At 47.5% G+C, this 26,114-nt stretch overlaps 3 protein-coding genes and 1 long non-coding RNA gene across 6 annotated transcripts; 3 read left to right on the top strand and 1 right to left on the bottom strand.

The window, feature by feature from the left end:
• The first annotated feature begins 4,298 nt into the window (after nt 1-4,298).
• LOC123119253 (uncharacterized) lies at nt 4,299-8,252 on the top strand. Of its 3 annotated transcripts, none has more exons than XR_006458568.1 (6): nt 4,299-4,677; nt 4,775-4,907; nt 4,992-5,033; nt 5,772-5,943; nt 6,556-6,688; nt 7,819-8,252. It is a non-coding gene; the product is annotated as an uncharacterized lncRNA (long non-coding RNA). The 3 variants fall into 3 exon arrangements; XR_006458569.1 differs by having other exon boundaries at nt 7,258-8,252; XR_006458567.1 differs by having other exon boundaries at nt 6,556-8,252.
• Nucleotides 8,253-8,806: 554 nt separating this feature from the next.
• Nucleotides 8,807-11,079, bottom strand: LOC123119250 (putative F-box protein PP2-B12). Its single transcript, XM_044538977.1, has 3 exons — nt 10,557-11,079; nt 10,360-10,478; nt 8,807-9,932 (listed from the first exon to the last, which is right to left on the bottom strand). The coding sequence occupies exons 1-3, from the start codon at nt 10,923-10,925 to the stop codon at nt 9,488-9,490; spliced, it is 933 nt and encodes a 310-aa protein (XP_044394912.1). The 5' UTR covers nt 10,926-11,079; the 3' UTR covers nt 8,807-9,487.
• A 2,228-nt stretch (nt 11,080-13,307) lies between these two features.
• On the top strand, nt 13,308-15,254 carry LOC123119252 (DIMBOA UDP-glucosyltransferase BX9). Its single transcript, XM_044538978.1, has 2 exons — nt 13,308-13,854; nt 13,931-15,254. The coding sequence occupies exons 1-2, from the start codon at nt 13,368-13,370 to the stop codon at nt 14,278-14,280; spliced, it is 837 nt and encodes a 278-aa protein (XP_044394913.1). The 5' UTR covers nt 13,308-13,367; the 3' UTR covers nt 14,281-15,254.
• Nucleotides 15,255-22,652: 7,398 nt separating this feature from the next.
• LOC123124190 (DIMBOA UDP-glucosyltransferase BX8-like) lies at nt 22,653-24,567 on the top strand. The gene is made up of 2 exons (XM_044544853.1): nt 22,653-23,346; nt 23,441-24,567. The coding sequence occupies exons 1-2, from the start codon at nt 22,854-22,856 to the stop codon at nt 24,316-24,318; spliced, it is 1,371 nt and encodes a 456-aa protein (XP_044400788.1). The 5' UTR covers nt 22,653-22,853; the 3' UTR covers nt 24,319-24,567.
• The last annotated feature ends 1,547 nt before the right edge of the window (nt 24,568-26,114 follow it).

The following is a 26,114-nucleotide window of genomic DNA, read 5'->3' as shown; positions in this document are numbered from 1 at the left end:
AAGGAGAGGCATGTCTGGTTTCTCTCTGTGATGGGCTATTTCTGGGCAACAACTCATCACAAAGAGGCTGCTCAAACTGTCATGGAACAGCAGAAAACTCACTCGGCGTCCTACTTGAAGTAGGTTCAGAGTTGAAAGCCTGAAACTCTGCAGTTGTGGTCCATGTCTGGGACACAAGTACATACACATGCAGACATGGATTTTGGGCACACAGTTGCGCATTACTACAAAAATTGTATTTTTTGAAAAAATAATATCAAAGCCCTTGTTGAAATTTTGTCGGGTTTGAAAGTTTGCGGCAACAAGAAAACAAATCCGTCCCTCGCAAAATAGAATAAAATAATTCATACATATGCTGTTCAGAGGCTTCAGTTTCTTCTTCTTTCTGCAGAGCGCTTGCATTCATATTTTTGCAAAATATTATGATCAAATGCCCATACCAAATTTCCACAGATGGCCATATATCATGATACTAATTATTTGATTAATTTGCTCAGTATGATGGCATGTCCCAACAACATCGTCCATAACATCCCAGAAGACGAGCTTGCAAAGCATGCCAAGTACTCCCTCTGTGAACTAATATAAGAGCGTTTAGATCACTAAAGTAGTGATCTAAACGCTCTTATATTAGTTTACGGAGGGAGTACTTCCGCAACATGTACCACCAATCAAAGAAGACAACCGAGAAGATGTTCGCCTACGAGCACCTCATCGACCAGTACAAGATCAGGGGCTATGCAGAGGACGAGTCGGAGGTCACTGACGACGACGACGAGGAGGCCATGGAGAACTAGCTTGGCATCAATCAAAGCCTCCGTGTGTGCAGTACAGTGCAAACCTAGTTGATCATCTTCTGAGCATGACAGAAACCTTGGATAATGAGCAGTTTTATGTCTGCATGGGTGCAAAGATTTATCAGAACTACTGAAGCCTCTCCCTGTCAATGCCTGCTGACAACTGATCTCATCCACCACCAATATTTTTTTTTCCTTTTGATGAGAGTGCATGACAGGTGAGCTGCCATTGTGGAACTGTTATTCTTAGATGTAGTGTGTTGCTCATCATGTGTGTACATGTGAGTTGTGACAGGTCAAAGTCAAACTTTTTTGTTTTTTAGAATTTTTATTTGCTAGTGTTATCTGGCATCATTTTCTTGGGTCAACTTATCTATAAATGTGGCCGTATGCATCGTTCTGATGCAGAGGCCGGGGAGTCCCCCCTTTTCGAAAAAAAAAATCTTGGGTCAACTCTGATCTATACATAAATGCTCATCAGATGGCCCACGGCTCATGGCTGAGCTGATAAGGAAAAAAGGAAAAATAATAACAAGTAAAGCAAGCTGCATCACAATTTACCATGACAAGAATTTTGGTTGGTGAAACATTTTTTCTACTTCCAAAATTCCTGCAAAATTCTTGTCGAATTTCAAACAGGGCCGCAGAAAACAGAAAAGGAGGTGGAAATTGCAGAGCTTTACCAACCAGGCGCAATAGCTAGCCTATGCACTCTACCAATTCTATCATGGCACCCAACAAAAACAGCTTTGTTGGCAGGTCAGGCTGTAGTACCTCTTCTCACAGCCATTGCAGGGTTGAAAAAGGTGGCATATATGGTGCCTTTTTGTTGCTGAATATTGTTGTGTGTGCTCAACTCAAAGCTATGCTGGTTAATTGTTTGATTAATTGGCTTGCTCAAGTTTTAATGGGTCGTCTAGTTAAGTACAACTGTCGTAGGGTAGCTGACACCTGAACCATTTCTAATTAAACCCCATGTTAGAAACTGCATGCCTAATCATTCTATCAACTGAATGAAGGATCACCATTAGAAGTATTGCCGTGGCATTTGTATACAAGTGGCAATTCAAAAAGAAAATGCAGGCAAGAACACTACTACTGAAGTATCTGATCTGGGCCAGAAGAGGCATGTCTAGTTTCTCCAGTTCATCTCTGATGCAGCACAGGTACTGAGAGAGACTGCAGAAGAGCAGAAAACTAGGCTTCCTACTTGTAGAAGGTTCAGAGCTGAAAGCCTGAAGCATGATCACTGCAGACTGTATCTGCAATTGTCGTCCGGTCTGGGACTAGAGTACACGTGCAACCTGGATTTTGTGCACGGTTGGCTGCACGTTGAACCTATCTTGCATCCTCTATACCTACTATAAAATTTCCTTTTTTTTTGAAGCAAAATAAAATTCAAAGATCATGTTGATATTTTTTGGAGTTAGAAATTTGAGGCAAATAAGAAAAATAGATTCGTACATTTTGAATAGTGAATGATATGTTGTTCAGAGGCTTAGGTTTTTCTTCTTCTTTCCGCAGGGCGCTTGCATTCGTATGTCTGCAATAACTTTTGCCAAATATTATGATAAAATTCCTGTAGATGCCCATATACCAAGATGCTAATTAATTTACTCACAAGTCCAATATAAAAATAACTACAGTATCTTGACGCCCCTACATGCCCACCACTTTGCCAAGTGCCGGCGATACTCGGCAGGGGGGGTGGGGGGGTCTTATTCATAAATTTGAATAGTGAATGGTATGCGGTTCAGAGGCTTCAAAAGTTCCCTTTTTTGCACAGCGCTAGCGGTCATATTACCACATCGTCAAGGTTCAAGAGGATGACTATAGCAGTTTCTGCAGTAGTGTCTTCTAGTCATCATGTATTAAAAAAATGTTCAACATATTTAAGAAAAAAATCTCACCATGTATTTAGAAAAATGTTTGACTTGTATTCAAAAAATGAACAACATGTGTTTAAATAATGTTCAACATGTATTTGAAAATTTTCAACATGTATATAAAAAATTGTTCAATGTGCATTTGACAAATATTCAACATATATTCAAAAAAATGTTCAATGTGTATCTAAAAACATTTCAATCTGCATAGGAAAAATGTTCAAGATGTATTAAAAAAGGCAACACGTATCTGAATTTTTTCTACAGAAAATTGAGAAAACCGTAAAGAAAAACACAGAAAAGAAATGCAGGACGGACATTCCAAAAACCGTATGGAAAGTTCCCCAAACCGCTAGTTACAAAACAACTCGAAACGTGTTGTTGGGCTGGCCCAGTACGACGTGGTGCTCTATCTCGCAATAAGCAAGATATAGCATTTGCGGTAGTGTTGTTCCTTCCAGAAAACATAAACATAAGCTGAGGTGAGAAAGGTGAAAATGCTCACAGAGTTTCTCCTGACTCGGGGGTCTAATACGGCGAACAAAGAGGATAAAGACAGTGATAAGTATGTTCATAGTGATGGTGCCGAACAAAAGAGGATAATGACAGTGATAAGTATGTTCTAGTGATCGAGTCGGATGATAATCTAGATGACAGACAAACGAATCTTCACTTTCATTTTGTTTTGTTTACTATCACCATGCCCATTTTCCCTTGTCAATCCTCAATGTTAATTATGCCCTGTTCCTCCTGAGATATTTTGGCTACTGCTTTGAGCTTACATGTTGTCCAGTTCAGGGAGCTTGCAGTCTAACAGGTCTAAAAATTTGGATCCAAGAAGTAGACATGTTGTTTCAAAAAGAAAGAGAAAAGGAAGTAGACATGTGAATGCAAAATATACATCACCCCAAATATAATTGAGTTAATCATCTTCTGAAGTCTGAACATGATACAACCATCCTTGGATAATGTCATAATGAGCAGTTTTATGTCTGCATCAGTGCAAAGATTTATGAGAACTACTCAAGCCTCTCTCTGTCAAATGTTTCTTTTGACTGAGTGTGACAGGTGAGCTGGCATTGTGGAACTGTAGATGCAGCACAATTTACTTACTGGACTGTGTAAGTTCATCAGAAGATCGTTCAAAGGTGAAAACATTTCTTACTCTCTTAACTTTGAGTAGAATCACATCAGGTTCCTGTGGTCTTTTAAATAATAGGCCCCGTGAAAAAAATTCTCTTTCGCGAAAAATACTGGATTCCTAGAATCCTGTCAAAATGTATACAAGGCTGGAGAAACAAAAGGAGCTGGAATATGCAGAGATTTACCAATCAAGTGCAATAGCTATCCAGAAAGATACATAGTGGGAGGACCCCAGCCTCCTCGGAGTTTAGTTGTTCCTGGCCGTCGGATCAATTTCTTGATTCATTTTGCGCCGTCGGATCAAGCCTCTCGACGATCCGGGCCGCTGGATCGAAGCGAGGTACTGTAGATCGAAACAGTGTCAAACTGGGATGCCACCGCCTGTAAAACTGGGTGACCTCCAAGGGCACTTTGGTCATTACACATATACGCATATAAAAGGCAGCCGCTCCCGTTGTGCAGACCTAGCCGCCGCCTCCTCCCGCACTCCCGCACTCGCGCATCCCAGCTCCTCCCCTACGCCGCCTCCTCCCATTCCCTAACCCTAGCTGCTGCCCACGCCGCCGCCGTCTCCGTCGCCTAGCCGGCCACCGCGCACGCTCCCTGCCACGCCGCCGCCTCTGCTCGCCTTCGCAACCCCGCAGCATCTCCTCCCCACCCCCTCGGCACTCAGCAGGAGGAGCGCGGGCGCGGCTCGCGACGGCCCTCACGAGAGAGGTCTCTGCTCTCGGTCAACTCTACCCGCCTCCATCACCACCCATCGGCAGGAGGCCCCCGCCACTCCTCCTTCTGCTCCATCGCGTGGCCATCACCGAGGCCTCGCCGCGGTCTTGAGGCTGCGATCCCGTATGGTGAGTGAATTTGTCAGAACCCCCGGGTTGCATTGGGCGGGGATGCGCCTTCTAATCGTTTGCTAATGCTGAGATTGTTTGTCGCTCGTGTTGCCAGGGGCAGGACGACACCACGCTTGGTGGTGTGAGATGGCTGCAAATGCAGAGCACTTCCCATCTCATAAGGCAGCAATCTTCCTGTTCTGTTCTACGCTTGAGTTTGTATAGGATACTGTGATTGGAAACTGCTGGTAGCTGTTTGATGGCTGAATTTTTTTAGAGGGGCATTTTTATTTGTTCTGAACATGACGCTGACTTTGTTTCTGGAAATGCAGGATCTTGGGTCCCAACTGCAGGAAATGATTCCAGAGAAATAGGTTTGTCGCTCACTCATGCATTCTCTTCTAAAGTAAAGTTGGAAAGCATTCGTTGCATCTGATTCCTTGTCCTCTCTTTTTATCAACCCCTGTTATTTACTCAACCAATGTTAACCCTGTCAGTTCATGTGATTCTGTGTGACAGCATGCTTAGTTTCTGCTTCCAAATAGTATAGAACACCTTTTATTCGCAAATGCCATGGTGTAGCATGCTAGCAAATGATAATTGTTGCAAACTAGCATTTAATACCTTAACGCCTTTAAGGAACAAATTTAACGTGTGATCGAGCTGCACATGTATTTAGATCGTATCACTATATACACATTTCTAGGATCTGCTACTGTTAGATCTCTTTCTTATATATTTCACTACTTCCACTTGCTACTGTTATATAGTTTGTACTGCCTTTTTGACTTGCTAAGGCTGATACATGTTCACCCGGTATAATAGATGTATTAAGATGTTGGCCAAAGAAATTTCACACCTCTTCTGATTTATTATATATATGGCTTACTGATGCTCTTATGGTACTGAACAACACATTCTCATTTAGAGCACTGTAGATTTCTTAGGTGATAGCAATCTAATCGTAGGTTAACATTTTAGATGATGTGCTGTCGGGTCCAAAAACAAGAAGAGTGGTCCTCTTCTAAAGTTAAATCATCTTCCAAAATTTCTTTGGAAAGGATCAATCCTTCAGTTTTCTGAATTTGATGGTTCATTTTTTTCTTTGGCAGACTGAGCAGGCAGGAGGAGAAAGTAGAGAGGGAGATGGGGGAGGGAGAGGAGATCTCGGCCTGCACATTGCGTCTCCCACAAGCTACTGCAAAGGGAGAATTGTATACCCAACATCCTTTTCAAAGCCTACAGCAACTGCCTCCCCCACCAATGCCAACCTGCGGCACCAAGGTGAGTTACTCTGTTTAGGTAACACATATTTCATTCTACTATGCCCCTTTCCTTAATCTTCCCATTGTGAATAGGTTAGATGATAGAAAGAGCTGATTCGATAATAGAAATAGCTGATTTGATGGTCTCTTGAAAGAAAGATTTCCTAATGCAGTCCTGAGGTGAAGTAAATAGTGGGTTTCTGGGACAAAGCAAAGAGTATCATAAATGGAAAAAGTTAAAAATTCTGTCTAATGATCACACTATTCTATTATCATCTAACTGATGCTGTTTTCATTATATGATGAATGAAAGCGATAATAAACAACGCCTTGCTATTGAACTTTGAACTATATGCCCCTTCCACTTAAGTTCCCTTATTTCTGTTCTGATATTCTATTAGGTGGATGAAAAATACAATTTCGATGTTGAAACAGAATATGCTATATAACTTTATTGATTGTAATCAGAGCATGCTATATAACTTTGATGTTGCCTAATAATCTCATGAGATCTTCTTTTGGACCTGTAGTTGGAGCATTTTTGGTTGCCCTGATTAAGCTTGTGTGCTTCCTTCCTTGGTTACCTTTCTATTTGTATGATTTTGTTTGTGATGTCATGCCGCTCATCAAGGTCGATGGTGGAGCTGTGTTATAAAGTTGGAGTGTGCCCTTTCTTTGGTGCCATCGTTCTCTCCTTCATGACCGTCGTCGTCATGAGCCCAAGTATCTTTGCTGGGTATCGTCGGCATTGGTGGACCTAATAGGTCCGTCATACATCTCCTCTGCTTTTTTCGATATGGTCAGATAGGGTTTGTACATCTACATTTTTACTATCATATATGTTACCTGTGGTATTGCCGTTCACCTGACAATCATTGACATCATATGGTTGTTCTGTGCTTCGTGGTGTTACTAAAATCTTTAGGATGCCCTCACTGGTCAGCATGGTTAGCTTCAGATACATATTATAGAAAGTCTAGGTACCCTGATAGCTTTGCCCTTTTATGCTATTTTTGTTAAGTGGTGGTGGTAAAGAACTGGGATTATCTTTGCCATGTGCGACCAGCTAAAGGCAGCAAGTTCAGTAATCGTTCCTCTGTAATGATAATATTCTTAGATTATTTCAGTCTTATTGGTTTGGAGTGTGCCACTTCTTAGTTTTTTTTTAATTTGATGCCACTTCAGTAAATTAAACAATGACATCTCCAATGCATATGCTACTTCTTTACTTCAAACTATAGCATGTGTTTTTAGTTTCATCGATTTTGAATTATGAGAGTCACTCACTCACTCACCAATTCTGCTTGATCCCTTACTCCTTGGCGCTCAGCAGGAAGAGCTCAGGCTGCCACCACACAAATGGATTTGTGGTGTTTCAAGTTATGGCCAATTAGTCTTGGTTTGGGAAAATAATAAGTACTGATTATGATTAATGACGCATGATAAAGTTTGTTACAAGTGTGTCCCTTTCTTCCTGTGTATATTTCAAAGTGGTACAATGCAGCATGCCAGCATTTATTTTTTTATCATCCTTTAGGAAGGAAGAATTGCCTGCATTCAGTTTTTTTTATCATCCTTTAGCTGGGAAGAATTGTCTGGTTTCAAGGTTCCCTATATGCATGCCAAGAAAATGTTTATGGAGCTAACTTCTATGTTGTCAAATGCAGAGTGACAGTTACCAAATCATAGTTTATATGTACATCGACCAGCCTTTTATGGAGCTAACTTCTATTTTCTCATGCAAGTCGTCCTATCTTTGCAAGCCTACTGATATAATACACTCAAGATAGGGCGCCACATGTTTAAGCTGTCACTCCTATCTTTATAAGCTTATAGGAAGCAAACATTTTCATTATCTTCGGCACTTATAATGTCATTATATTAACTTATGCAGCGGAGTATTAAAATCAGAACGGGCAAATAAATGTCTCTACTATGACAAAATGAAGAGAAAATGTATGCATCGAATTACTAATGGAGTGGTTTCGATGGGAACTGAAACCTCTTTCAAAGTTGGACACCGATATGAACTGTGAGTATTTAATAGAGAAATTTAGTTCACATGAAGCAAAAGAAAGGCATGCAGTACCTTACATTGACAGTGGTTATTAGCCCATTGTGGTGCTTTAAATCCGATAAAGAATATATTTCATGACCAAGAGATGGAATTTGGAGAATCTTAGTTCTGATATGTACATGAATCTTCTTTTATTTTGTCGCACAACTGAGTGTTCTAATATGGGACTATTTGTTCTGTGTATCTCTTATAAATGTATCTCTTATAAATAATGAAATGGACTATAGGTAAAAGAATTCCTATTTTAATTATATTATGTTGTAGATGATGCATGGTTCCTGAATCTTTTTTCTTTGTACTGAACTTGATGCAAACCAGTTGTCTTATCTGGCATTGCCAATCTGGCTTTTTGGAACAAATTTTGTCATGTGCTTGCAAAATTAATTATCCTATTGACTTGGTATCCTCATCTTACCATGTTTTTAGTATATCTCTACTGTTTGTGATCTATATTAATCTCATTAGTCCTGAAAAAGTGTTGTAATTTTCTTTGGACTTCCGATCTAGTTTTTATGCACCCTTGCCAGTTCATTCATGGCACAGGAGAAACAAGAGCATTGTGGCCAGGTCAGAGAGTACTTGCTCTCACAGCCATTGCAGGGTTGCAAAAGGCATGGCGCCTTTTGATGCTGACCATTGTTGTGTGTGTGTGCTTAAAGCTATGTTGATTAATTGGCTTAGCGAAGTTTTAATGGGTCCAATTGCAGCTTTGGCACCTGTACCTGCTCCACTTGTAACCCCCATGTTAGAAACCTTATGTCTAATCGACTAATCATGCCATCAACTGAACAGAAAATCATCAGTAGACTCATCACCATGGGCCATGGCATTTCTATACAATTGGCAATAAAAAAAGAACAGCCAAGAACAATAGTATTACTGAAATATCTTACTCATTTCTACTCCCTCCGTTCCTAAATATAAGTACTTTTAGATATTTCAGTATAAACTACATACGGATGTATATAGACGTATTTTAGAGTGTAGATTCACTCATTTTGCTTCGGATGTAGTCCATATAGGAATCTCTAAATAGACTTATATTTTGGAACAGAGGGAGTAGTTTCTACAGTTCATCTGTGATGCAGCCCATTATATGCTGAGGACAGAGGAGAGATTGCAGAGAACATGGCATGGCCATACAGGTTTCTGAATGTTGACTATAATTAGACCCTGCACCTATAATTTGAACTCATCCATCGGAAACCTCAGCCTGCTGCCTGATGTAGGAAAATCATTAGACAAGTGTAAGTACATTTGCAAAGAACGGAATGCAATTAATCCAATATCACCAATGAGAAGAAATGCCTATGAAAATCTCAACATTCCTGTCTTGTTTAACTGTTCCTTCTTTTAACATGAAACAAAGGTATCAGTTCAGAAACATGCATTACAAACAGATATGGTTCCTTTCCCCTATACAATACAGTACATTATTACTTACTGGATTAAAGTAAACCTGCACGCGTAGAAGCTCCTTGATTAACTAGCCCAATTTCTTACGCCTGATCTCGATGCCCTGCACGATGAGACCACTCTTCCAGCCCAGTTCTTGCGTCTCCGCGAGGCCGAAGGACACGTCGCCGTCTTCACCCCCCTCACAGAAGAACTCACCCAGCTCCAGCTCCACCCAACCGTCGGCTCTTTTGCAAGGGAGCACTGCGTCCTCAACTGCACGGCGGCGGTTTCTTCTCGTGCTTCTTTGCTGCCCACTGCCAGCATGGAGCTGCAGGCTGACCTTGCGGGTTGATCGGTTGATGCCTCCAATGCTGACCGATGCCTGGGCTGGCGAGTCCAGTCCATAGGAATCGTCGGCCAACTTGTACACCATGTACGCGGCGTAGGCTGAGCCTGGGGTCAGCATGTTGCTATGTATGTTGCCGCAGATATCCAGCCAGCAGACTTGTCTGAGTTGAGCACTCTCCGAAAACCTGGAGTCCAGTATAGGGTTCATTAGGATGTTGTAACCAAGGTGAAAACCAATCAACAGAGAAAGGTCGCAGAGAGCCATCTTCAGAGACACACATTAAGCTCTAGTTTGAATAAGGTACTACACCATAGTCCATAGAGTCACATTCCACTGTCCAAGAAACAAGGACCATGGCATATAGACAGTACAGCGGTATTCCAATGTCCAAAGAAACTGACTTCAACTTGGCATGTCTGAAACTCTAAATATATACTGTATCACCAAAACTGATTTCAACTACTACTAGTATTAGTATGCAATTGCAGTCAATCAGATAAGGATAATGGCGATGACAAGGAAGGCAGCATCATTCAGGCAGGCCAGCAGCACAAGTTAGCTGCAACGGGACTCGGGGACTGGAAGGAAAGCGAAAAGGATTAGGAAGGAACCTAGCGTCGGCGAGAGGGATCCAGGTCCAGTACTGCGGCGTGTCGCCCCAGCAGATGTACAGCTCCCTCGCCGCCACCATGTAGCACTTGGCGCCGGTCTCCCTGTCCAGCCACATGCTCTGCACGCGCACACACGGCTGATTAGCGACCAGCCAAATCCCTGCCCGCGCGCCGCCGTATACACCCGCTTTACGTACCACGAGTCCGCCTGGGAGGAGGATGGGGCTGCCGGAGAGGCGGCGGAACAGGTCCTTCTTGCTGCGCGGCGGCGGCTCCCCGTCGGCCAGCGGCGGGAGGTCGCGGGCGCTGGGCAGGAAGCAGGCCCAGACGGCGTCGGAGTCGGCCGCGGCGCGGAATGCCGGGGAGACCGCGGCGGCGCGGCAGGCGTCGCGCGGCGCCGTGAGGGACAGCGCCACCGACAGGAGCTCCTCCGGCAGGCGCGCGATCTCGCAGGTTTCCCCCGTCGCCGTCGGAGCCTCCTCGTCCTCGGCGCGCGGCTCGGTCGATCCCCTCGGCTCCAGCTGGAGGAGGCGACGAAGCACCTGGAAGCCGCCCTTCCACTCCATTACTGCAAAAATGTCTATCGGAAGCAAATTAAATCGATTTCATTTGTGGCGAAGCAACTGCATTTTAAAATGCCACAAGCGATCTTGCTCTTCCATCCCATCCAAACTTGGTTGAAATTTCAGGGTCACGGAAGCGCTCTCCAAAGTCAATGCAAAATGGAGCCACCTGTACACGGTTTCGTACGCGACCATGGGTGTCCCACTTGCGCACCACTATCATAGTGGGCGTGGTTCTTGTGTCGTGGCGCGCAATCAAACGGTTGAAGAGACACAGTTAATGGCCGCGGAGATAAATGGGGCTGGACAGTCTGTAATATCAGTACTTCCGTATGACAGTTTTTGCAGTGTGTAACTACATGATGACTATGCGCGCGCCGCAACCGCATCCATGACGCCTCAATCGTGATCATGCGCCGGCCCCAACCGCAAGCAGAGCATGTCGCGGCCGTAAAGCGACCACATGCATAGAACAGTTGAACACATAGAAAATGACTTTCAGCGAATGCGAGCGGACGATGTCCTCGAAAAATGATGTTGTGTTTCACATCTCACCCGGTTGTGCGGACGAACCTCGAGAGATAAATAGTGAGCGACCTTGTGTGCTACTGCGACTTCCTGACAGATGAGGAGGAGCGCTAGGTCGCTCACACAATGGAGGTTAGCCGCAAATGCCGCTGCAGCTGAGGCGCGAAACGCGAAGATCTACTAGAGTCCCGCCTTGACTAGTTCTGAACTAGCTAGTGACTATGATCTACATGGAATCTAGTGGAGGCTCAAATGTGCAAGTATTTTGAGGCATTCTCTGGTTCATGGGGTAGAAATATAATAGGAATAGAAAATTTGTAGGAAATGAGATGACATAATCTAAAATTCTATGAATAGGAATATTAAAGATATGTCATTTGTTTCACGAGATAGGTTTTTTTTTCTCATTGAGTCTAGACTCATGTTTATTTTTCTTTCAAATACGGAGGATGGTGACCATTCCTATGTAGGAATATGAATCCTTTCTTATAAATTGAAGGGCTCTAAAGAAACATTTCCTATAGAGATCCTATCATATGATTTTTTTTATATTAAATTTCTCCAAATCAAAGACATCTCTGACAGAGATGATTTGACATTAGCCCGTCGAGGCCAATAAGAAGCGAGGAAAGCATTGTGACGATGGATCTCATGTTTGGCAGCAGTCCTACGGCCGGCTTCTGAAGGAGATAGAGTTCTACGCTCCTCCATTTTGTCAAGCAGTCAATGACGGTGGCAGTTTAGAGCAAGAGTTTGGGGGCTTTTGGCATCAACAACGCGAGCGCTGCTATCTCGCGCGCGCGCTGCAACGCTCGAATTCAGACAGGCTGTGGTTGCCTTTTTTAGCAAGTGTGGGTTGCCTTTTTAGCAAGTGTGGGACATAGTTTGAGGTAAATCCGGCCCCACCCCGGGCCCCACCCATTGAAATCAGGGGGGTGAGATTATGGTTCACGGGAGAGAGAGCAGGGAGGGTCCAGCGCTGTACATGCACATGTGGGCTGCTGTTTTAACGCCCATCTGTCCTTGGCTTTCGCTAGTGGGAGGAAAAGAGGTCGCTCGTTGCGACGCTCGCTCGCGAAGGAGCGTTTCCGATCAACAACCCAGGTTTTCCAAAGCACCCAACCCTTTTTAATTTTCCACATATGAAGGCGGCCGAGTCATCGACAATTTTTTTTACAGTAATGCTAACCGGCGAACGTTCGCTCTGAAAGAACTCCCACCGAACGCCCTCGCAGCCATTTGATCGAGATCAAACGGTGACATTAAAAAAACGCCTTCTCCAAGAAGGAATTGCCATGCTAGTCTCAATAAATTGCCAATCTCTATACCAAAATTGACATGAACATCATTAGCAAATGCCATCCTCAGGCGAATGTTCGCCAGCTATGGAAGTCGAATATTTTACTTATAAGCTTTTACATGACTTGGCGCTGGACTATGCAGTTGGGCTGATACATTTGGTAAGTCGCTCAAAATAAAAAATAAAAAATACTACTACTCCACTTGGTTAGCTGCCTCCTTATACAATAATCGATCCCGTCATTGTTTATGCTTTGGTACGCTAGCCGCACCGGAACCGGATCCTCGAACATTGAGAAGTAAAATTAGAGAAGCTACAATACCCTAACTTTTCTTCTTTCTATTCATATGATAATGGCTAAAATGACTTAATTAATTTGCAAATTAATGATCTATTGTGTACATTTATAGTAATTAATTACATACAAACAAATTGATGGTGAAATAAAATTAATTTTAAATTATTTATATCAACATTAAATACCAACAGTAAACAACCTACTAACTACCTATTAATAGTCCCTAACTTCCTTTCCTCATTTTATACTAGGCAAACCCTATAGCATCATGACTTTCCTTAGAGGATCCGGTTCCAGCCACACCATCTAGCCCGCGACGATGACGACACAAGAAAAGGCACCCCACGCCGTCCGCCGCCGGGTCGTCTTGTTCCCGCTGCCGTTCCAGGGCCACCTCAGCCCCATGCTCCAGCTGGCCGAGCTCCTCCGCGCCCGCGGCCTGGCCGTCACCGTCCTCCATACCGACTTCAACGCGCCCGACCCCCCGCACCATCCGGAGCTTGCCTTTGTCTCGATCCACGAGGCGCTCCCGCACGTGGCCACCTCCCCCGACGCCGACATCGTCGCGCAGCTCCTGGCCCTCAACAACGGTTGCGAGGCGCCGTTCCGGGAGGCCCTGGCATCGCTGCTGCTGCTGCGTGAGGACGTCGCCTGCGTGGTCGTCGACGGGCAGTGGTACGCGGCGCTGGGGGCGGCGGGCGTGCTCGGCGTCCCCGTGCTCGCGCTCCGGACGGACAGCGCCGCCACGTTCGGCAGCTTACTTGCGTTCCCTCGGCTGCGCGACGCCGGCTACGTCCCCATCAAAGGCAAGTGGTGCGAGCTAATTGAATTCGTACTCAACCGACGGATGGACTGATGAGAGCTTGTGAACTTTCTCTGCAGAGGAGCGGCGGGACGAGCTGGTGCCGGAGCTCGAGCTGCTCCGCGTGCGCGACCTCATCCGCATCGACGGCAGCGACGTAGACGCGCTCTGCGGCTTCATCGCCCGCGTCGCTGACGCCGTGTGGGCCTCAACGTCAGGGGTCGTTCTCAACTCGTTCGACGCCATCGAGACGCCGGAGCTGGCCAGGATAGAGAAAGAGTTGTCCTGTCCGGCGTTCGCGGTCGGCCCTCTGCACAGGATGTGCCCCGGGCCGGCGCCGGCGGAGCACGGCCTGCACGCGCCGGACCGCGGTGTCACGACCCAGAGGAGGAAGAGAGGAGGGGATCGAGATCAGATCGAGGGTAGGTGAGGATAGCAGGTGAGAGGGAGAGAGCTTGGAGGAGGGGAAAGGGATTTGGTTCACCAATCACTCGCTGCCTCATCATCTGGTAGCCGTACATTAAGCAGCTGCCCATCTGGGCTCAACCCCGGGCCAAGGCCCAACACACGCTACATGGCCTCGGGCCCAAACGCACGCCACACACTCGTTGTGGTTCAGTTAACAACAGTTAACTGAACTACACTTGCAGTCCGCTGCAGATCGTCATCTGCAGGCGTGACATTGCCCCCGTCTTCTGATGGAGCTCCCTCCCAAATGCAGGTCGATGGATAGCGCTCTTTGAGGATGTCGTAGTCTTCCCAAGTGGTGGCTGTCGAGGGTCTGTTGGACCACTGAACTTGTAGCTGGATCACTGGTGCATCCCCTTTCTTCATCATGCGACGCTCCACGATGGCCACTGGTTCCGCGTTGCCGGTGACCAAGTCTGGTATTTGTGGCGGCTCAGAGAAAACAGGAGTGTAATCAGGAGTATAAGGCTTCAACTGCGAAACATGGAATACCGGATGGATGCTGCTGTCCGCTGGCAGTTGAAGACGATACGCCAGGGTGCCGATTCGTTCGGCCACCATGAATGGACCGTAGAACTTGCAGGAGAGCTTCCGGCAGGGGCGGTTGACAACCGACGACTGCGCGTACGGCTGCATCTTGAGGAGGACTTGTTCCCCGACGTCGAACGCGCGCTTTGCACGGTGACGATCGACCTGCTTCTTGAAGCATGCCTGGGCGTGGGCAAGCTGTGCACGGAGTCGTTCAGTGTGCGCGGCCCAGTCCAGTTCCCCCGTTGGCGCGCTCGGTGTCATGGCGGAGCTGAAGTGTGGCAAGCCCCCTAGGTTGGGGTCGACTGAAGGAAATATGCCCTACAGGCAATAATAAAGTTGTTATTTATATTTCCTTATATCATGATAAATGTTTATTATTAATGCTAGAATTGTATTAACCGGGAACTTAGTACATGTGTGAATACATAGACAAACAGAGTGTCCCTAGTATGCCTCTACTTGACTAGCTCGTTAATCAAAGATGGTTATGTTTCCTAACCATAGACATGTGTTGTCATTTGATGAACAGGATCACATCATTAGAGAATGATGTGATGGACAAGACCCATCTGTTAGCTTAGCATAAATGATCTTTTAGTTTTATTGCCATTGCTTTCATCATGACTTATACATGTTCCTCTGGCTATGAGATTATGCAACTCCCGAATACCGGAGGAACACCTTGTGTGCTATCAAACGTCACAACGTAACTGGGTGATTATAAAGATGCTCTACAGGTGTCTCCGATGGTGTTTGTTGAGTTGGCATAGATCGAGATTAGGATTTGTCACTCTGTGTATCGGAGAGGTATCTCTGGGCCCTCTCGGTAATGCTCATCACTATAAGCCTTGCAAGCAATGTGACTAATGAGTTAGTTGCGGGATGATGCATTACATAACGAGTATAGAGACTTGCCGGTAACGAGATTGAACTAGGTATGATGATACCGACGATTGAATCTCGGACAAGTAACATACCGATGACAAAGGGAACAACGTATGTTGTTTTGCGGTTTGACCGATAAAGATCTTCATAGAATATGTAGGAGCCAATATGAGCATCCAGGTTCCGCTATTGGTTATTGACCAGAGATGTGTCTCAGTCATGTCTACATAGTTCTCGAACCCGTAGGGTCCGCACGCTTAACTTCGATGATGATTTGTATTATGAGTTTTGTGATTTTATGTACCAAAGTTTGTTCGAAGTCCCGGATGAGATCACGGACATGACGAGAAGTCTCGAAATGGTCGAGACATAAAGATTGATACAATGGAAGGTTGTGTTTGGACACCGGAATGGTTTCGAAAAGGTTCGGACATTTTTCGGAGTACCGGGGTTACCGGAACCCCACCCCCCAGGGAGTTAATGGACCTTCATGGGCCCTAGTGGAGAGAGGAGGCGTTGAAAGAACATGCGGTGCCCCCATGTTTGGTTTTGGTAATTGATGACAATCTCTATGGACTAATGGTTGCCTTGAGTTATATTTGAAGGATTTGTCCATAGGCATTTCTCGAAGTCCATGTGTTGGTTTCAAGGAGTTTATGTGGTGACCAAGGTGTTATTAAGGAATTATCCAAAGATTGGTCATGTGAGAGTTGAGCTTATTGCAAGCATGTCTTGGAGAAGAAGATTGTGTGATCATTCATGTATATCTTCAAGACATCATCCAAATGAAGAGAGTTGAAAAGATTCAAGGTTGATCAAGACTAAGTCAAGAGTGAATCAACTTGATCAACTCACAAAGCGTAGAAGATGTACCGAGAGGGATCAAGCGATCCCATGGTGTGGTAAGCATTGTCAATTACGCTTTGTGTACTAACCCATGATCTTCGTGAGAGTTCTTTGTGGGGTTAGGTTGCGGTGTGCAAGTTCAAGTGAAGCATCATGAAGAGATCAAATGCTTGAAGCTTGCCGTCCATTGTGGTGACAATGGACTTGTGAAGATGTTGCGGTGTGCAAGTTCAAGTGAAGCATCATGAAGAGATCAAATGCTTGAAGCTTGCCGTCCATTGTGGTGACAATGGACTTGTGAAGATGTGCGGAAGAGTGGCTCACCCATAGTGGAGCATGGGGGAGCAATCAACTAGTCTTCATCGAGCCAACGCAACCAAGAAAGGTGGTCCAACTTGAGGGAGACAAGATCGTCATCATCTAGCTCAAGTGGACCATGTGCAAGGCAAAGGTTTGCTCTTGATAGGTTTTCTATTTTACCGGTCTCATGATGGTAGTTGGGAGACCGGGTTATAGGATCGATTGCCGTACTATCAAGGGGGGCTCTCGATGAGTAGCTTGATCGTATCGTTCATAGAGAGCTCAAACCATTGCATCCTTGCATCATCTTTATTGGTTCTTATTTGGTTCTTCTCTTTGTGAGTTTTGGAGCTTATGGTCATCTTGATGACAAGCTCGAGTACATCGAAAACGGAGTTCACTCGCATCTTCTATGATGGTTTCGATGTTGGAGGTTATGCCGGTTCTTCTCGGTTGGAGGTTTCACTCCTCTATTTGTTGGCATACCTCCCCTGTTTTGATGCTACTCGTCTTCCTCTTTCCAACAAGCTTGAGTTTGCTCAATTCGGAGCTCATATGCAGAAGTTATGGCAGTTTTGGTCACAGCGGTAGTACCGCGGGCCGGAGCGGTAGTACCGCTTGGGTGCTACAAGCGGTAGTACCGCTCCTGAGCGGTATACTGCTGGTAGCCCCCAGCCGTAGTACCGCTGCGGTCTCGTGCTAGTATCGCCTCGCTTCGAGGGGTCTTTTTTCGTGTCGGGTTTTACGGTACTGGCCATGGCAGTGGGGGCCGTTGTACCGCTCGTATGCGGTAGTACCGCTCTGGGCCCAGCGGCAGTACCGCGAGGGGAAGCGGTAGTACCGCTTATAGGGGCAAGCGGTAGTACCGCTGGCCAAGCGGTAGTACCGCTCTCTGCGGGGCTGAAGTGGGGGTAACGGTTGGATTGTTCCCCCCACTATATAAGGAGGTCTTCTTCCCCATTCTACCTTATCCTTTGAACTCGTGTTCTTCCCCCATTGTTGACCTTCTTCGAGCTTGCTAACTCTCAATCCCTCCATGGATTCTTGCTAGTTTTTGAGGGAAAAGAGAGAGGAGATCTAGATCCACATTTCCACCAATCACTTTCTCCTCTATGTGAGGGGAACCCCTTGGATCTAGATCTTGGAGTTCTTGGTGTTCTCCTTCTTGTTCTTCCTCTCATTTTCCTCCCTAGCATTAGTTGCTTCGGTGGGATTTGAGAGAGAAGGACTTGGGCACTCCGTGTGCCCTTGCCATTGCATTTGGTGCATCGGTTTGAGTTCTCCACGGTGATACGTGGAATTTACAAGTTGAGAAGCTTATTACTCTTGGGTGCTTGGTGCCCTTGAGCTTGTTCCTCTTGGGTGCTTGGGCGCCCTAGACGGTTGGTGGTGTTCGGAGCTCAATCATTGTGGTGTAAAGCTCCGGGCAAGCGTCGGGGTCTCCAATTAGGTTGTGGAGATCGCCCCGAGCAATTTGACGGGTTCCGGTGACCGCCCCCAAGGGTTGCCAAAGTGTACGGGTTCGGTGACCGCCCCCAAGGGTTGCCATTTGTACGGGTTCGGTGACCGCCCTCAAGGGTCCCTTAGTGGAATCACGGCATCTTGCATTGTGCGAGGGCGTGAGGAGATTACGGTGGCCCTAGTGGCTTCTTGGGGAGCATTGTGCCTCCACACCGCTCCAAACGGAGATTAGCATCCGCAAGGGTGTGAACTTCGGGATACATCGTCGTCTCCGCGTGTCTCGGTTATCTCTTACCCGAACCCTTTACTTATGCACTTTACTTTGTGATAGCCATATTGTTTCGTGTCATATATCTTGCTATCACTTAGTTATTTATCTTGCTTAGCATAAGTTGTTGGTGCACATAGGTGAGCCTAGTTGTTGTAGGTTTTGTGCTTGTCAAATTAATCGCTAGGTTTATTCCGTATTTGTTCAAGCCTAAACCGTAATTATTTTAAATCGCCTATTCACCCCCCTCTAGGCGACATCCACGATCTTTCAGGCGTGCGGCCCTCAAGCCCAAATGGAATGAAACCTTCGGGAGAGTGATTTTTGGAACAAACATGATGCAGGGGAATTAGAGTGGACGTCAAGAAAGAAGCGAGGAGGCCACGAGGCAGGGAGGCGCGCCTGCCCCCCTGGGCACGCCCCCACCCTCGTGGGCCCCTCGCAGCTCCACCGACCTACTTCTTCCTCCTATATATACCCATGTACCCCAAAAACATCCAGGAGCACCATGAAATCCTATTTCCACCGCCGCAACCTTTTGTACCCGTGAGCTCCCATCTTGGGGCCGTTTCTGGCGCTCCGCCGGAGGGGAATCGATCACGAAGGGCTTCTACATCAACACCATAGCCTCTCCGATGATGTGTGAGTAGTTTACCTCAGACCTTCAGGTCCATAGCTATTAGCTAGATGGCTTCTTCTCTCTCTTTGGATCTCAATACAAAGTTCTCCTCGATCTTCTTGGAGATCTATTCGATGTAACTCTTTCTGCGGTGTGTTTGTCGAGATCCGATGAATTGTGGGTTTATGATTAAGATTATCTATGAACAATATTTGAATCTCCTCTGAATTCTTTTATGTATGATTTGTTATCTTTGCAAGTCTTTTCGAATTATCAGTTTGGTTTGGCCTACTAGATTGATCTTTCTTGCAATGGGAGAAGTGCTTAGCTTTGGGTTCAATCATGCGGTGCTCGATCCCAGTGACAGAAGGGGAAACAACACGTATTGTATTGTTGCCATCGAGGATAAAAAGATGGGGTTTATATCATATTGCTTGAGTTTATCCCTCGACATCATGTCATCTTGCCTAATGCGTTACTCTGTTCTTATGAACTTAATACTCTAGATGCATGCTGGATAGCGGTCGATGTGTGGAGTAATAGTAGTAGATGCAAAATCGTTTCGGTCTACTTATCGCAGACGTGATGCCTATATACATGATCATACCTAGATATTCTCATAACTATGCACTATTCTATCAATTGCTCGACAGTAATTTGTTCACCTACTATAATACTTATGCTATCTTGAGAGAAGCCACTAGTGAAACCTAGGGCCCCCGGGTCTATTTTCCATCATATTAATCTCCCGTCAACTAGCTATTTCTGTCGCCGTTTATTTTGCAATCTCTACTTTCAATCTTTATCATAAAAATACCAAAAATATTATCTTATCATCTCTATCATATCTCACTTTTGCAAGTGGCCGTGAAGGGATTGACAACCCCTTTATCGCGTTGGTTGCAAGGTTCTTATTTGTTTGTGTAGGTACGAGGGACTTGCGTGTGGCCTCCTACTGGATTGATACCTTGGTTCTCAAAAACTAAGGGAAATACTTACGCTACTTTCCTCTTCAAGAGGTAGCACCCGTCACCGTTGAGGTCGCGCACGCTCCTTCCCCTCGGGCGGATCTCGTCGCCGGCCATGTTGACCCCGCCGCCGTCGCCCAAGCAACGTCGCGCCTGCCCGCAAGCGGCAGGGCAACGTGGTCGTGCAGGGCGAGAATCCGGCTGCCCCCACCGCGATGGCCCGCGCTCCGGGCGCCAACGCGGCTGCGCGATCCTGGCCGGCGGCGGAGAAGGTGGGCAAGGTCGCGGGCGTAAAGCGGAGGAAGATTCCAGCTACAAAGAAGCCACCTTCTTCATCCTCTCACTCCATCCCGGAAAGAGGTGCTCCGGCGATGCCGTTCAACGGTGCCTCTCCCCCCTCAAGCGAGGTTTTCGACGAAATGGCCGGAAGGTATGCGTCTTCAGTCATGGCGATTTCCTTTCATTTTTGCCATTATTCTCGATAGCTCGTGACTTGTTATTGTTCACTATAGCGGTGGTTCAAACAAAGCAACTACCGAGTTCGTGAACTTGTTGGACACGAACGCGGTTGACATTGATCAAGCCCCGTTCGCCGCATTTGACTACAATGAAACAGAGGGCGGCGTGGATGATCATGGTTGTGAGGACGAATTGAAGGAGATCGAAGCAGAAGCGTATGGGCAATCACAAACAAAAATTGGGAAAAGTGTAAGATCGAAGAACTACACGATCTTGGAAGATCACGCTTTGATCAAAGCATGGAGTGCGGTGTCTCTTGATGCATGCACGGGTACTTCTCAAACCGCCAAGATATATTGGCAAAGGATCAAGATCAATACTTCCGCATTATTGCAAAGCATCCCAATAGGACTCCACGCACATTTCGGTCGCTTCAAGGGCGTTGGGAGAATATCAAGCCAATGTGCAGCCGTTGGGCAGGTTGCTTGAAGCAAGTACGCAACGCACCTCCAAGTGGCACCGTGGAGTCCGATTATGTGAGTTTGTTTTGCCTTTGTTCAAGTTGTGCATCATCATATTTGCATCATGGGAAATGATTGCATCACTTTATTCACATTTTGTAGGACAAGATTGCTCAACATAGATACAAGGACATGGAAGCTTCAGAAGGCAAATTCTTCAAACTAGAGCATTGTTGGGAGTTGCTCCAAAAGTGCGAGAAGTGGAAGTTGATCGACAAAGAATCCCCACCAAAGAGAGGCTCACTTACAAACATGGATGAAGATGGGGATGATGATGGCCCAAGAAATTTGCACAAGCCCGATGGCGATAAAAAGACTAAGGAGAAGATGAAGAGAGAGCAAGAAGCATCGAGCTTGAGGGAGAAGATTGATGCCATGGTGCAATCAAACGAGTCGATGTTCTTGAAGCCGTTGGAGATCAAGAAAGAGTTGGCCGAGAAAAAGGCAAAGGAGAAGCAAGAAAAGTGGCAATTACTCAAGGAAGAGGGGCTGCGCAAAGCTGCCATTGAGGAGAGAAGAGCACACGCTGCAGAAAACAAAGCCATGTCCAAGCTGCTCGCCGAAGAGAACAAGATCATGTCAATGAACCGCAATGACATGGACGATCTCACCAAAACATGGCATGATATGGCAAGGAGAGAAATCTTGAAGAGGAGAATGGTTGCGTCGGCCGGTGTGTGCTACAGTTTCGGAGATGTTTTCTCTGCTCCATATATGGGTGGCAATGTTGATGATTTCGGTGCGGGAGTTGAAACAAGCGCTGGAGGTGGATTCGGTGGTGGCGATGAACTTCAAGATGGACTCGATGGCGCGGAGTAAAGATCGACCAAGATGGTGCCGGACATGGGCGCAAACTTTTGCAGGGCCCTCTTTTGCGTTTGCCGTACTGAACTTGGCTTTTATTTGCGCGTAAAACTGTGTTATGTCATTTGAATTTGAACTTGTTTGTGAAACCCTATGTCAAATGCGAGAATTGCAGTTTTTCTGTTTGCGGGTCGTCGCGGTGGTGCCCGAGCAGAACCCGTAGAAGCCGACCCATAAAAAAGCATATTCCGCAAATATTTTTTTATGCGGGTCCGTTTGAGGGGTCTACATCTGTGGCCGTCCGCGCCGACCCGTAAAAACGGTTTTGCGCGAACTGCAAACGCGTTTTGCGGGCCAGCGGGATGCGGGGTCTGCTAAAAGTTGCTCTAACGGACTTGATGCCCTTTCTATGCTCTCCACAATCTGCAGGACCCGATCAACAGCGCCAGGGGCAGCGATGTCAGTCCAAGTGGACAAAGTGCTCCAGGTTTTCCTCGTCAACGGGCGTGACCAGAAGAGGTGGTCTGCTGTCTCGAGGTTTCTGTAGCAAAACTCGCAAAAGTATGAGTTTGCCAAATACTCCCTCCGTCTGGAAATACTCGTTATGAAAATGGATAAAAAGGATGTATCTAGAACTAAAATACATCTAGATACATCCCCTTTTATTCATCTTGATGACAAGTATTTCGGAGTACTAAGTACTCCTATTAAGTACATGGGCTGCTACCTTTGCTAAGTCGCTCAAAATAAATAAAAAATACTACACCACTCCTCCGCTTGCTACGCTGCGTGCTTACAATAGTCGATCGATTCCCGTCGTCATTGATCGTGCTTTGGTACGCTAGCCACCAGCATCTAGTCTAGCCGGCGACGATGGCGACGCAAGAAATAGAAAAGGCACCCCACGCCGTCCGCCGCCGGGTCGTCTTGTTCCCGCTGCCGTTCCAGGGCCACCTCAGCCCCATGCTCCAGCTAGCCGAGCTCCTCCGCGCCCGCGGCCTGGCCGTCACCGTCCTCCACACCGACTTCAACGCGCCCGACCCCGCGCGCCATCCGGAGCTCGCCTTCGTCTCGATCCACGAGGCGCTCCCGCACGAGGCCACCTCCCCCGACGCCGACATCGTCGCGCAGCTCCTGGCCCTCAACAGCGGTTGCGAGGCGCCGTTCCGGGAGGCCCTGGCATCGCTGCTGCTGCTGCGCGAGGACGTCGCCTGCGTGGTCGTCGACGGGCAGTGGTACGCGGCGCTGGGGGCGGCGGGCGCGCTCGGCGTCCCCGTGCTCGCGCTCCGGACGGACAGCGCCGCCACGTTCGGCAGCTTGCTTGCGTTCCCTCGCCTGCGCGACGCCGGCTACGTCCCGATCAAAGGCAAGTGCTGGTGCGAGCTAATTGAATTCGTACGTACTCAACCTTGGAGGGAGCGCATGGGTCGATTGATGCTTGAGAAGTTTTTCTGCAGAAGAGGAGCGACGGGACGACGAGCTCGTGCCGGAGCTGGAGCCGCTCCGCGTGCGCGACCTCATCCGCATCGACGGCAGCGACGTGGACGCGCTGCGCGGCTTCATCGCCCGCGTCGCCGACGCCGTGCGGGCCTCCGCGTCAGGGGTTCTTCTCAACTCGTTCGACGCCATCGAGGCGCCGGAGCTGGCCAGGATAGAGAAAGAGCTGTCCTGTCCAGCCTTCGCGGTCGGCCCTCTGCACAGGATGTGCCCAGGGCCGGCGCCGGCGGAGCACGGCCTGCACGTGCCAGACCGCCGCTGCCTGGCGTGGCTGGACGCGCACCCGCCGCGCTCCGTGCTGTACGTGAGCCTGGGGAGCGTCGCTCGCGTCGACCGCGGCGTGTTCGAGGAAATGGCGTGGGGACTGGCGGGCAGCGGCGTGCCGTTCCTGTGGGTCGTCCGGCCCGGCTCCGTCCGCGGCGGCGGCGCCGACGAACTACCCAACGGGCTCGACGAGGGATTCAGGAGCAGGGGGAAGGTGGTGGCATGGGCGCCACAACTGGAGGTTCTGGCCCACGAGGCCGTCGGCGCATTCTGGACGCATTGCGGCTGGAACTCGACGCTGGAGGGCGTGTGCGCCGGCGTGCCGATGCTCGCGCAGCCGTGCTTCGCGGACCAGACGGTGAACGCGAGGTACGTGACGCACCGGTGGGGCGTCGGGCTGGAGGTGGGGGACGTGATCGACAGGGCCAGGGTCGCGGCGAGGGTGAGGATGGTGATGGCCGGGGAAGAAGGGGATCGGGCGAGGGAGAGGGCGCGTCAGCTCAAGCTGCAAGCAGACCAGTGTGTGGCTGCTAGTTTCGCCCTCGACAATCTCGTGCAGTACGTGCTGTCACTGTGAGTCGCCGGCCGGCCGGCTTCTCTACACGAGATTCTCCCCATGAATAATCATCTCATCGGTGGATGCTAAGAGCGTCTACAACCGTGATTGCCTAAATTGAATACGCCCGCTGGCGAGTCAGCTGTCACTGACCGGACAGCGACTGAATTGAGCGCTCCACAACTGCAATTGCCTTAATTAGATACACAAACTCATACTAACCATGCAACGTACATAGATCAGTTACAAAAAGAAGCAAAACATACGAAATCCGACATCCTTTATAGCAGTTTACCAAAAGGGCCGAATTCATCCAATTTAACCTTACATAAACTTGAACAAAGTAAGCCGGAGTTCACCACTTGCGCGCCGGCCCCTTCCCCTTACAGTCTCGGTTGTGCTCCTCCATATACGCGTCTCCTACGGGTGGGACGTCGTCGTACGTGCAGCTATGTCTGCCGCCTAGGACTTCTTTCGGGCGAGCTTCTCCGACTCCTCCAACGCCCGGTAGAGGGCCGCAGCGTTCATGCGACGCCGGCGGCGGCGGCCTTCTCCGCTGACGTGTAAGAATGGTACTCCCTCCGTCCGGAAATACTTGTCGGAGAAATGGATGTATCTAGACGTATTCCAGTTTTAGATATATCCATTTTTATCCATTTCTCCGACAAGTATTTATAGACGGAGGGAGTAGATGGCAAGGCGCGGAGCGCCTCATTGTCGTCCGGGTCGGGTGATGATGAGTCCAATTTATCTGATAATTTTACTAGGTATTTTGTGCCTACATTGTACGCCTGCGTTCACTCATCTCTTTTTGTTGATAATCTCTCAGGTAATGCTTTTTGGACCAATTAGCATAATATGGAGAAGATCCCCGAAAATGGTAGTGAAATCATGTATTTAAAGTGATAATCAACTACTATAAAAGAAATAAGCAAGGAGGCCAAACAAGAAACCGTCACCGTGCTTCCAGAGAAAAGACGGCGTTCCATGCGACCGCGCCCGCTCGCATGGGCAGTCATATGGAGTGCCAACGCCGCCGCCCGTCGACTATTTCCACGCCGTGAAATTGGATCAGGGATTGGACGCCCAGAGAGACCAGAAACTCGTCCAGAAGGCAGAACCCTAGCATCCGGAGATCGTCCGGAGGAGGGATTGGCAGGGAGAAGAGGGCCATCTTCCTCAGCAAGCGCAAGGCGGCTACAACATTATCGCCACAGTCATCATCATCACCACTATCATCATCATCACCACTGTCATCATCATCACCACTATCATCATCTTCATCATCCATATCCTTACCATTGTAACCTTAGGAACCCTAGTGGATCATCTTGTGTGTTATTCGAGTCATCCATCCATGTATGCCATCACCCTTGTCATGATGGTTGTTGCCTCCATGTGTCAGTAGATCCCTAGTTCTCGGGGATATATATGGATGAACCTTGGTATGTGTCGGATCTGAAATGTTATTATGGATATGAGATCCTCTGTTGAATGCTTAGTTTAATAACTTCATGAATGTTGTGAAGGAGCTCCACTCAGCATTTGTGCCTTATGGCCACGGAAGTATATCATCATCGTTGTAAAGGGTTGGGATGCGATGGTAATTCGAGGTGACAGTAAAAGCCTTTGCTCCTAGCCTTTGCAATTGACAGGAGAATTACGAAGATCCTTAGAGAGGTTGCGTCCACGGGCTAAACCCTTAATTATCATGAGTTGTAACCCTACGAGGAGACTATGATGGTGGTGTGTGTGGCACAAAGTCTACTTCGAGTAGAACGTGTTCTATACCTGGCTTCGCGCCCGCTGTCACTGAC

Source organism: Triticum aestivum, chromosome 5D (assembly GCF_018294505.1).
Source record: "Triticum aestivum cultivar Chinese Spring chromosome 5D, IWGSC CS RefSeq v2.1, whole genome shotgun sequence".
In the NCBI taxonomy this organism is placed as follows: domain Eukaryota; kingdom Viridiplantae; phylum Streptophyta; class Magnoliopsida; order Poales; family Poaceae; genus Triticum; species Triticum aestivum.
The sequence above is the reverse complement of the archived record's forward strand: the minus strand, read 5'-3'. Positions and strand labels throughout refer to the sequence as shown.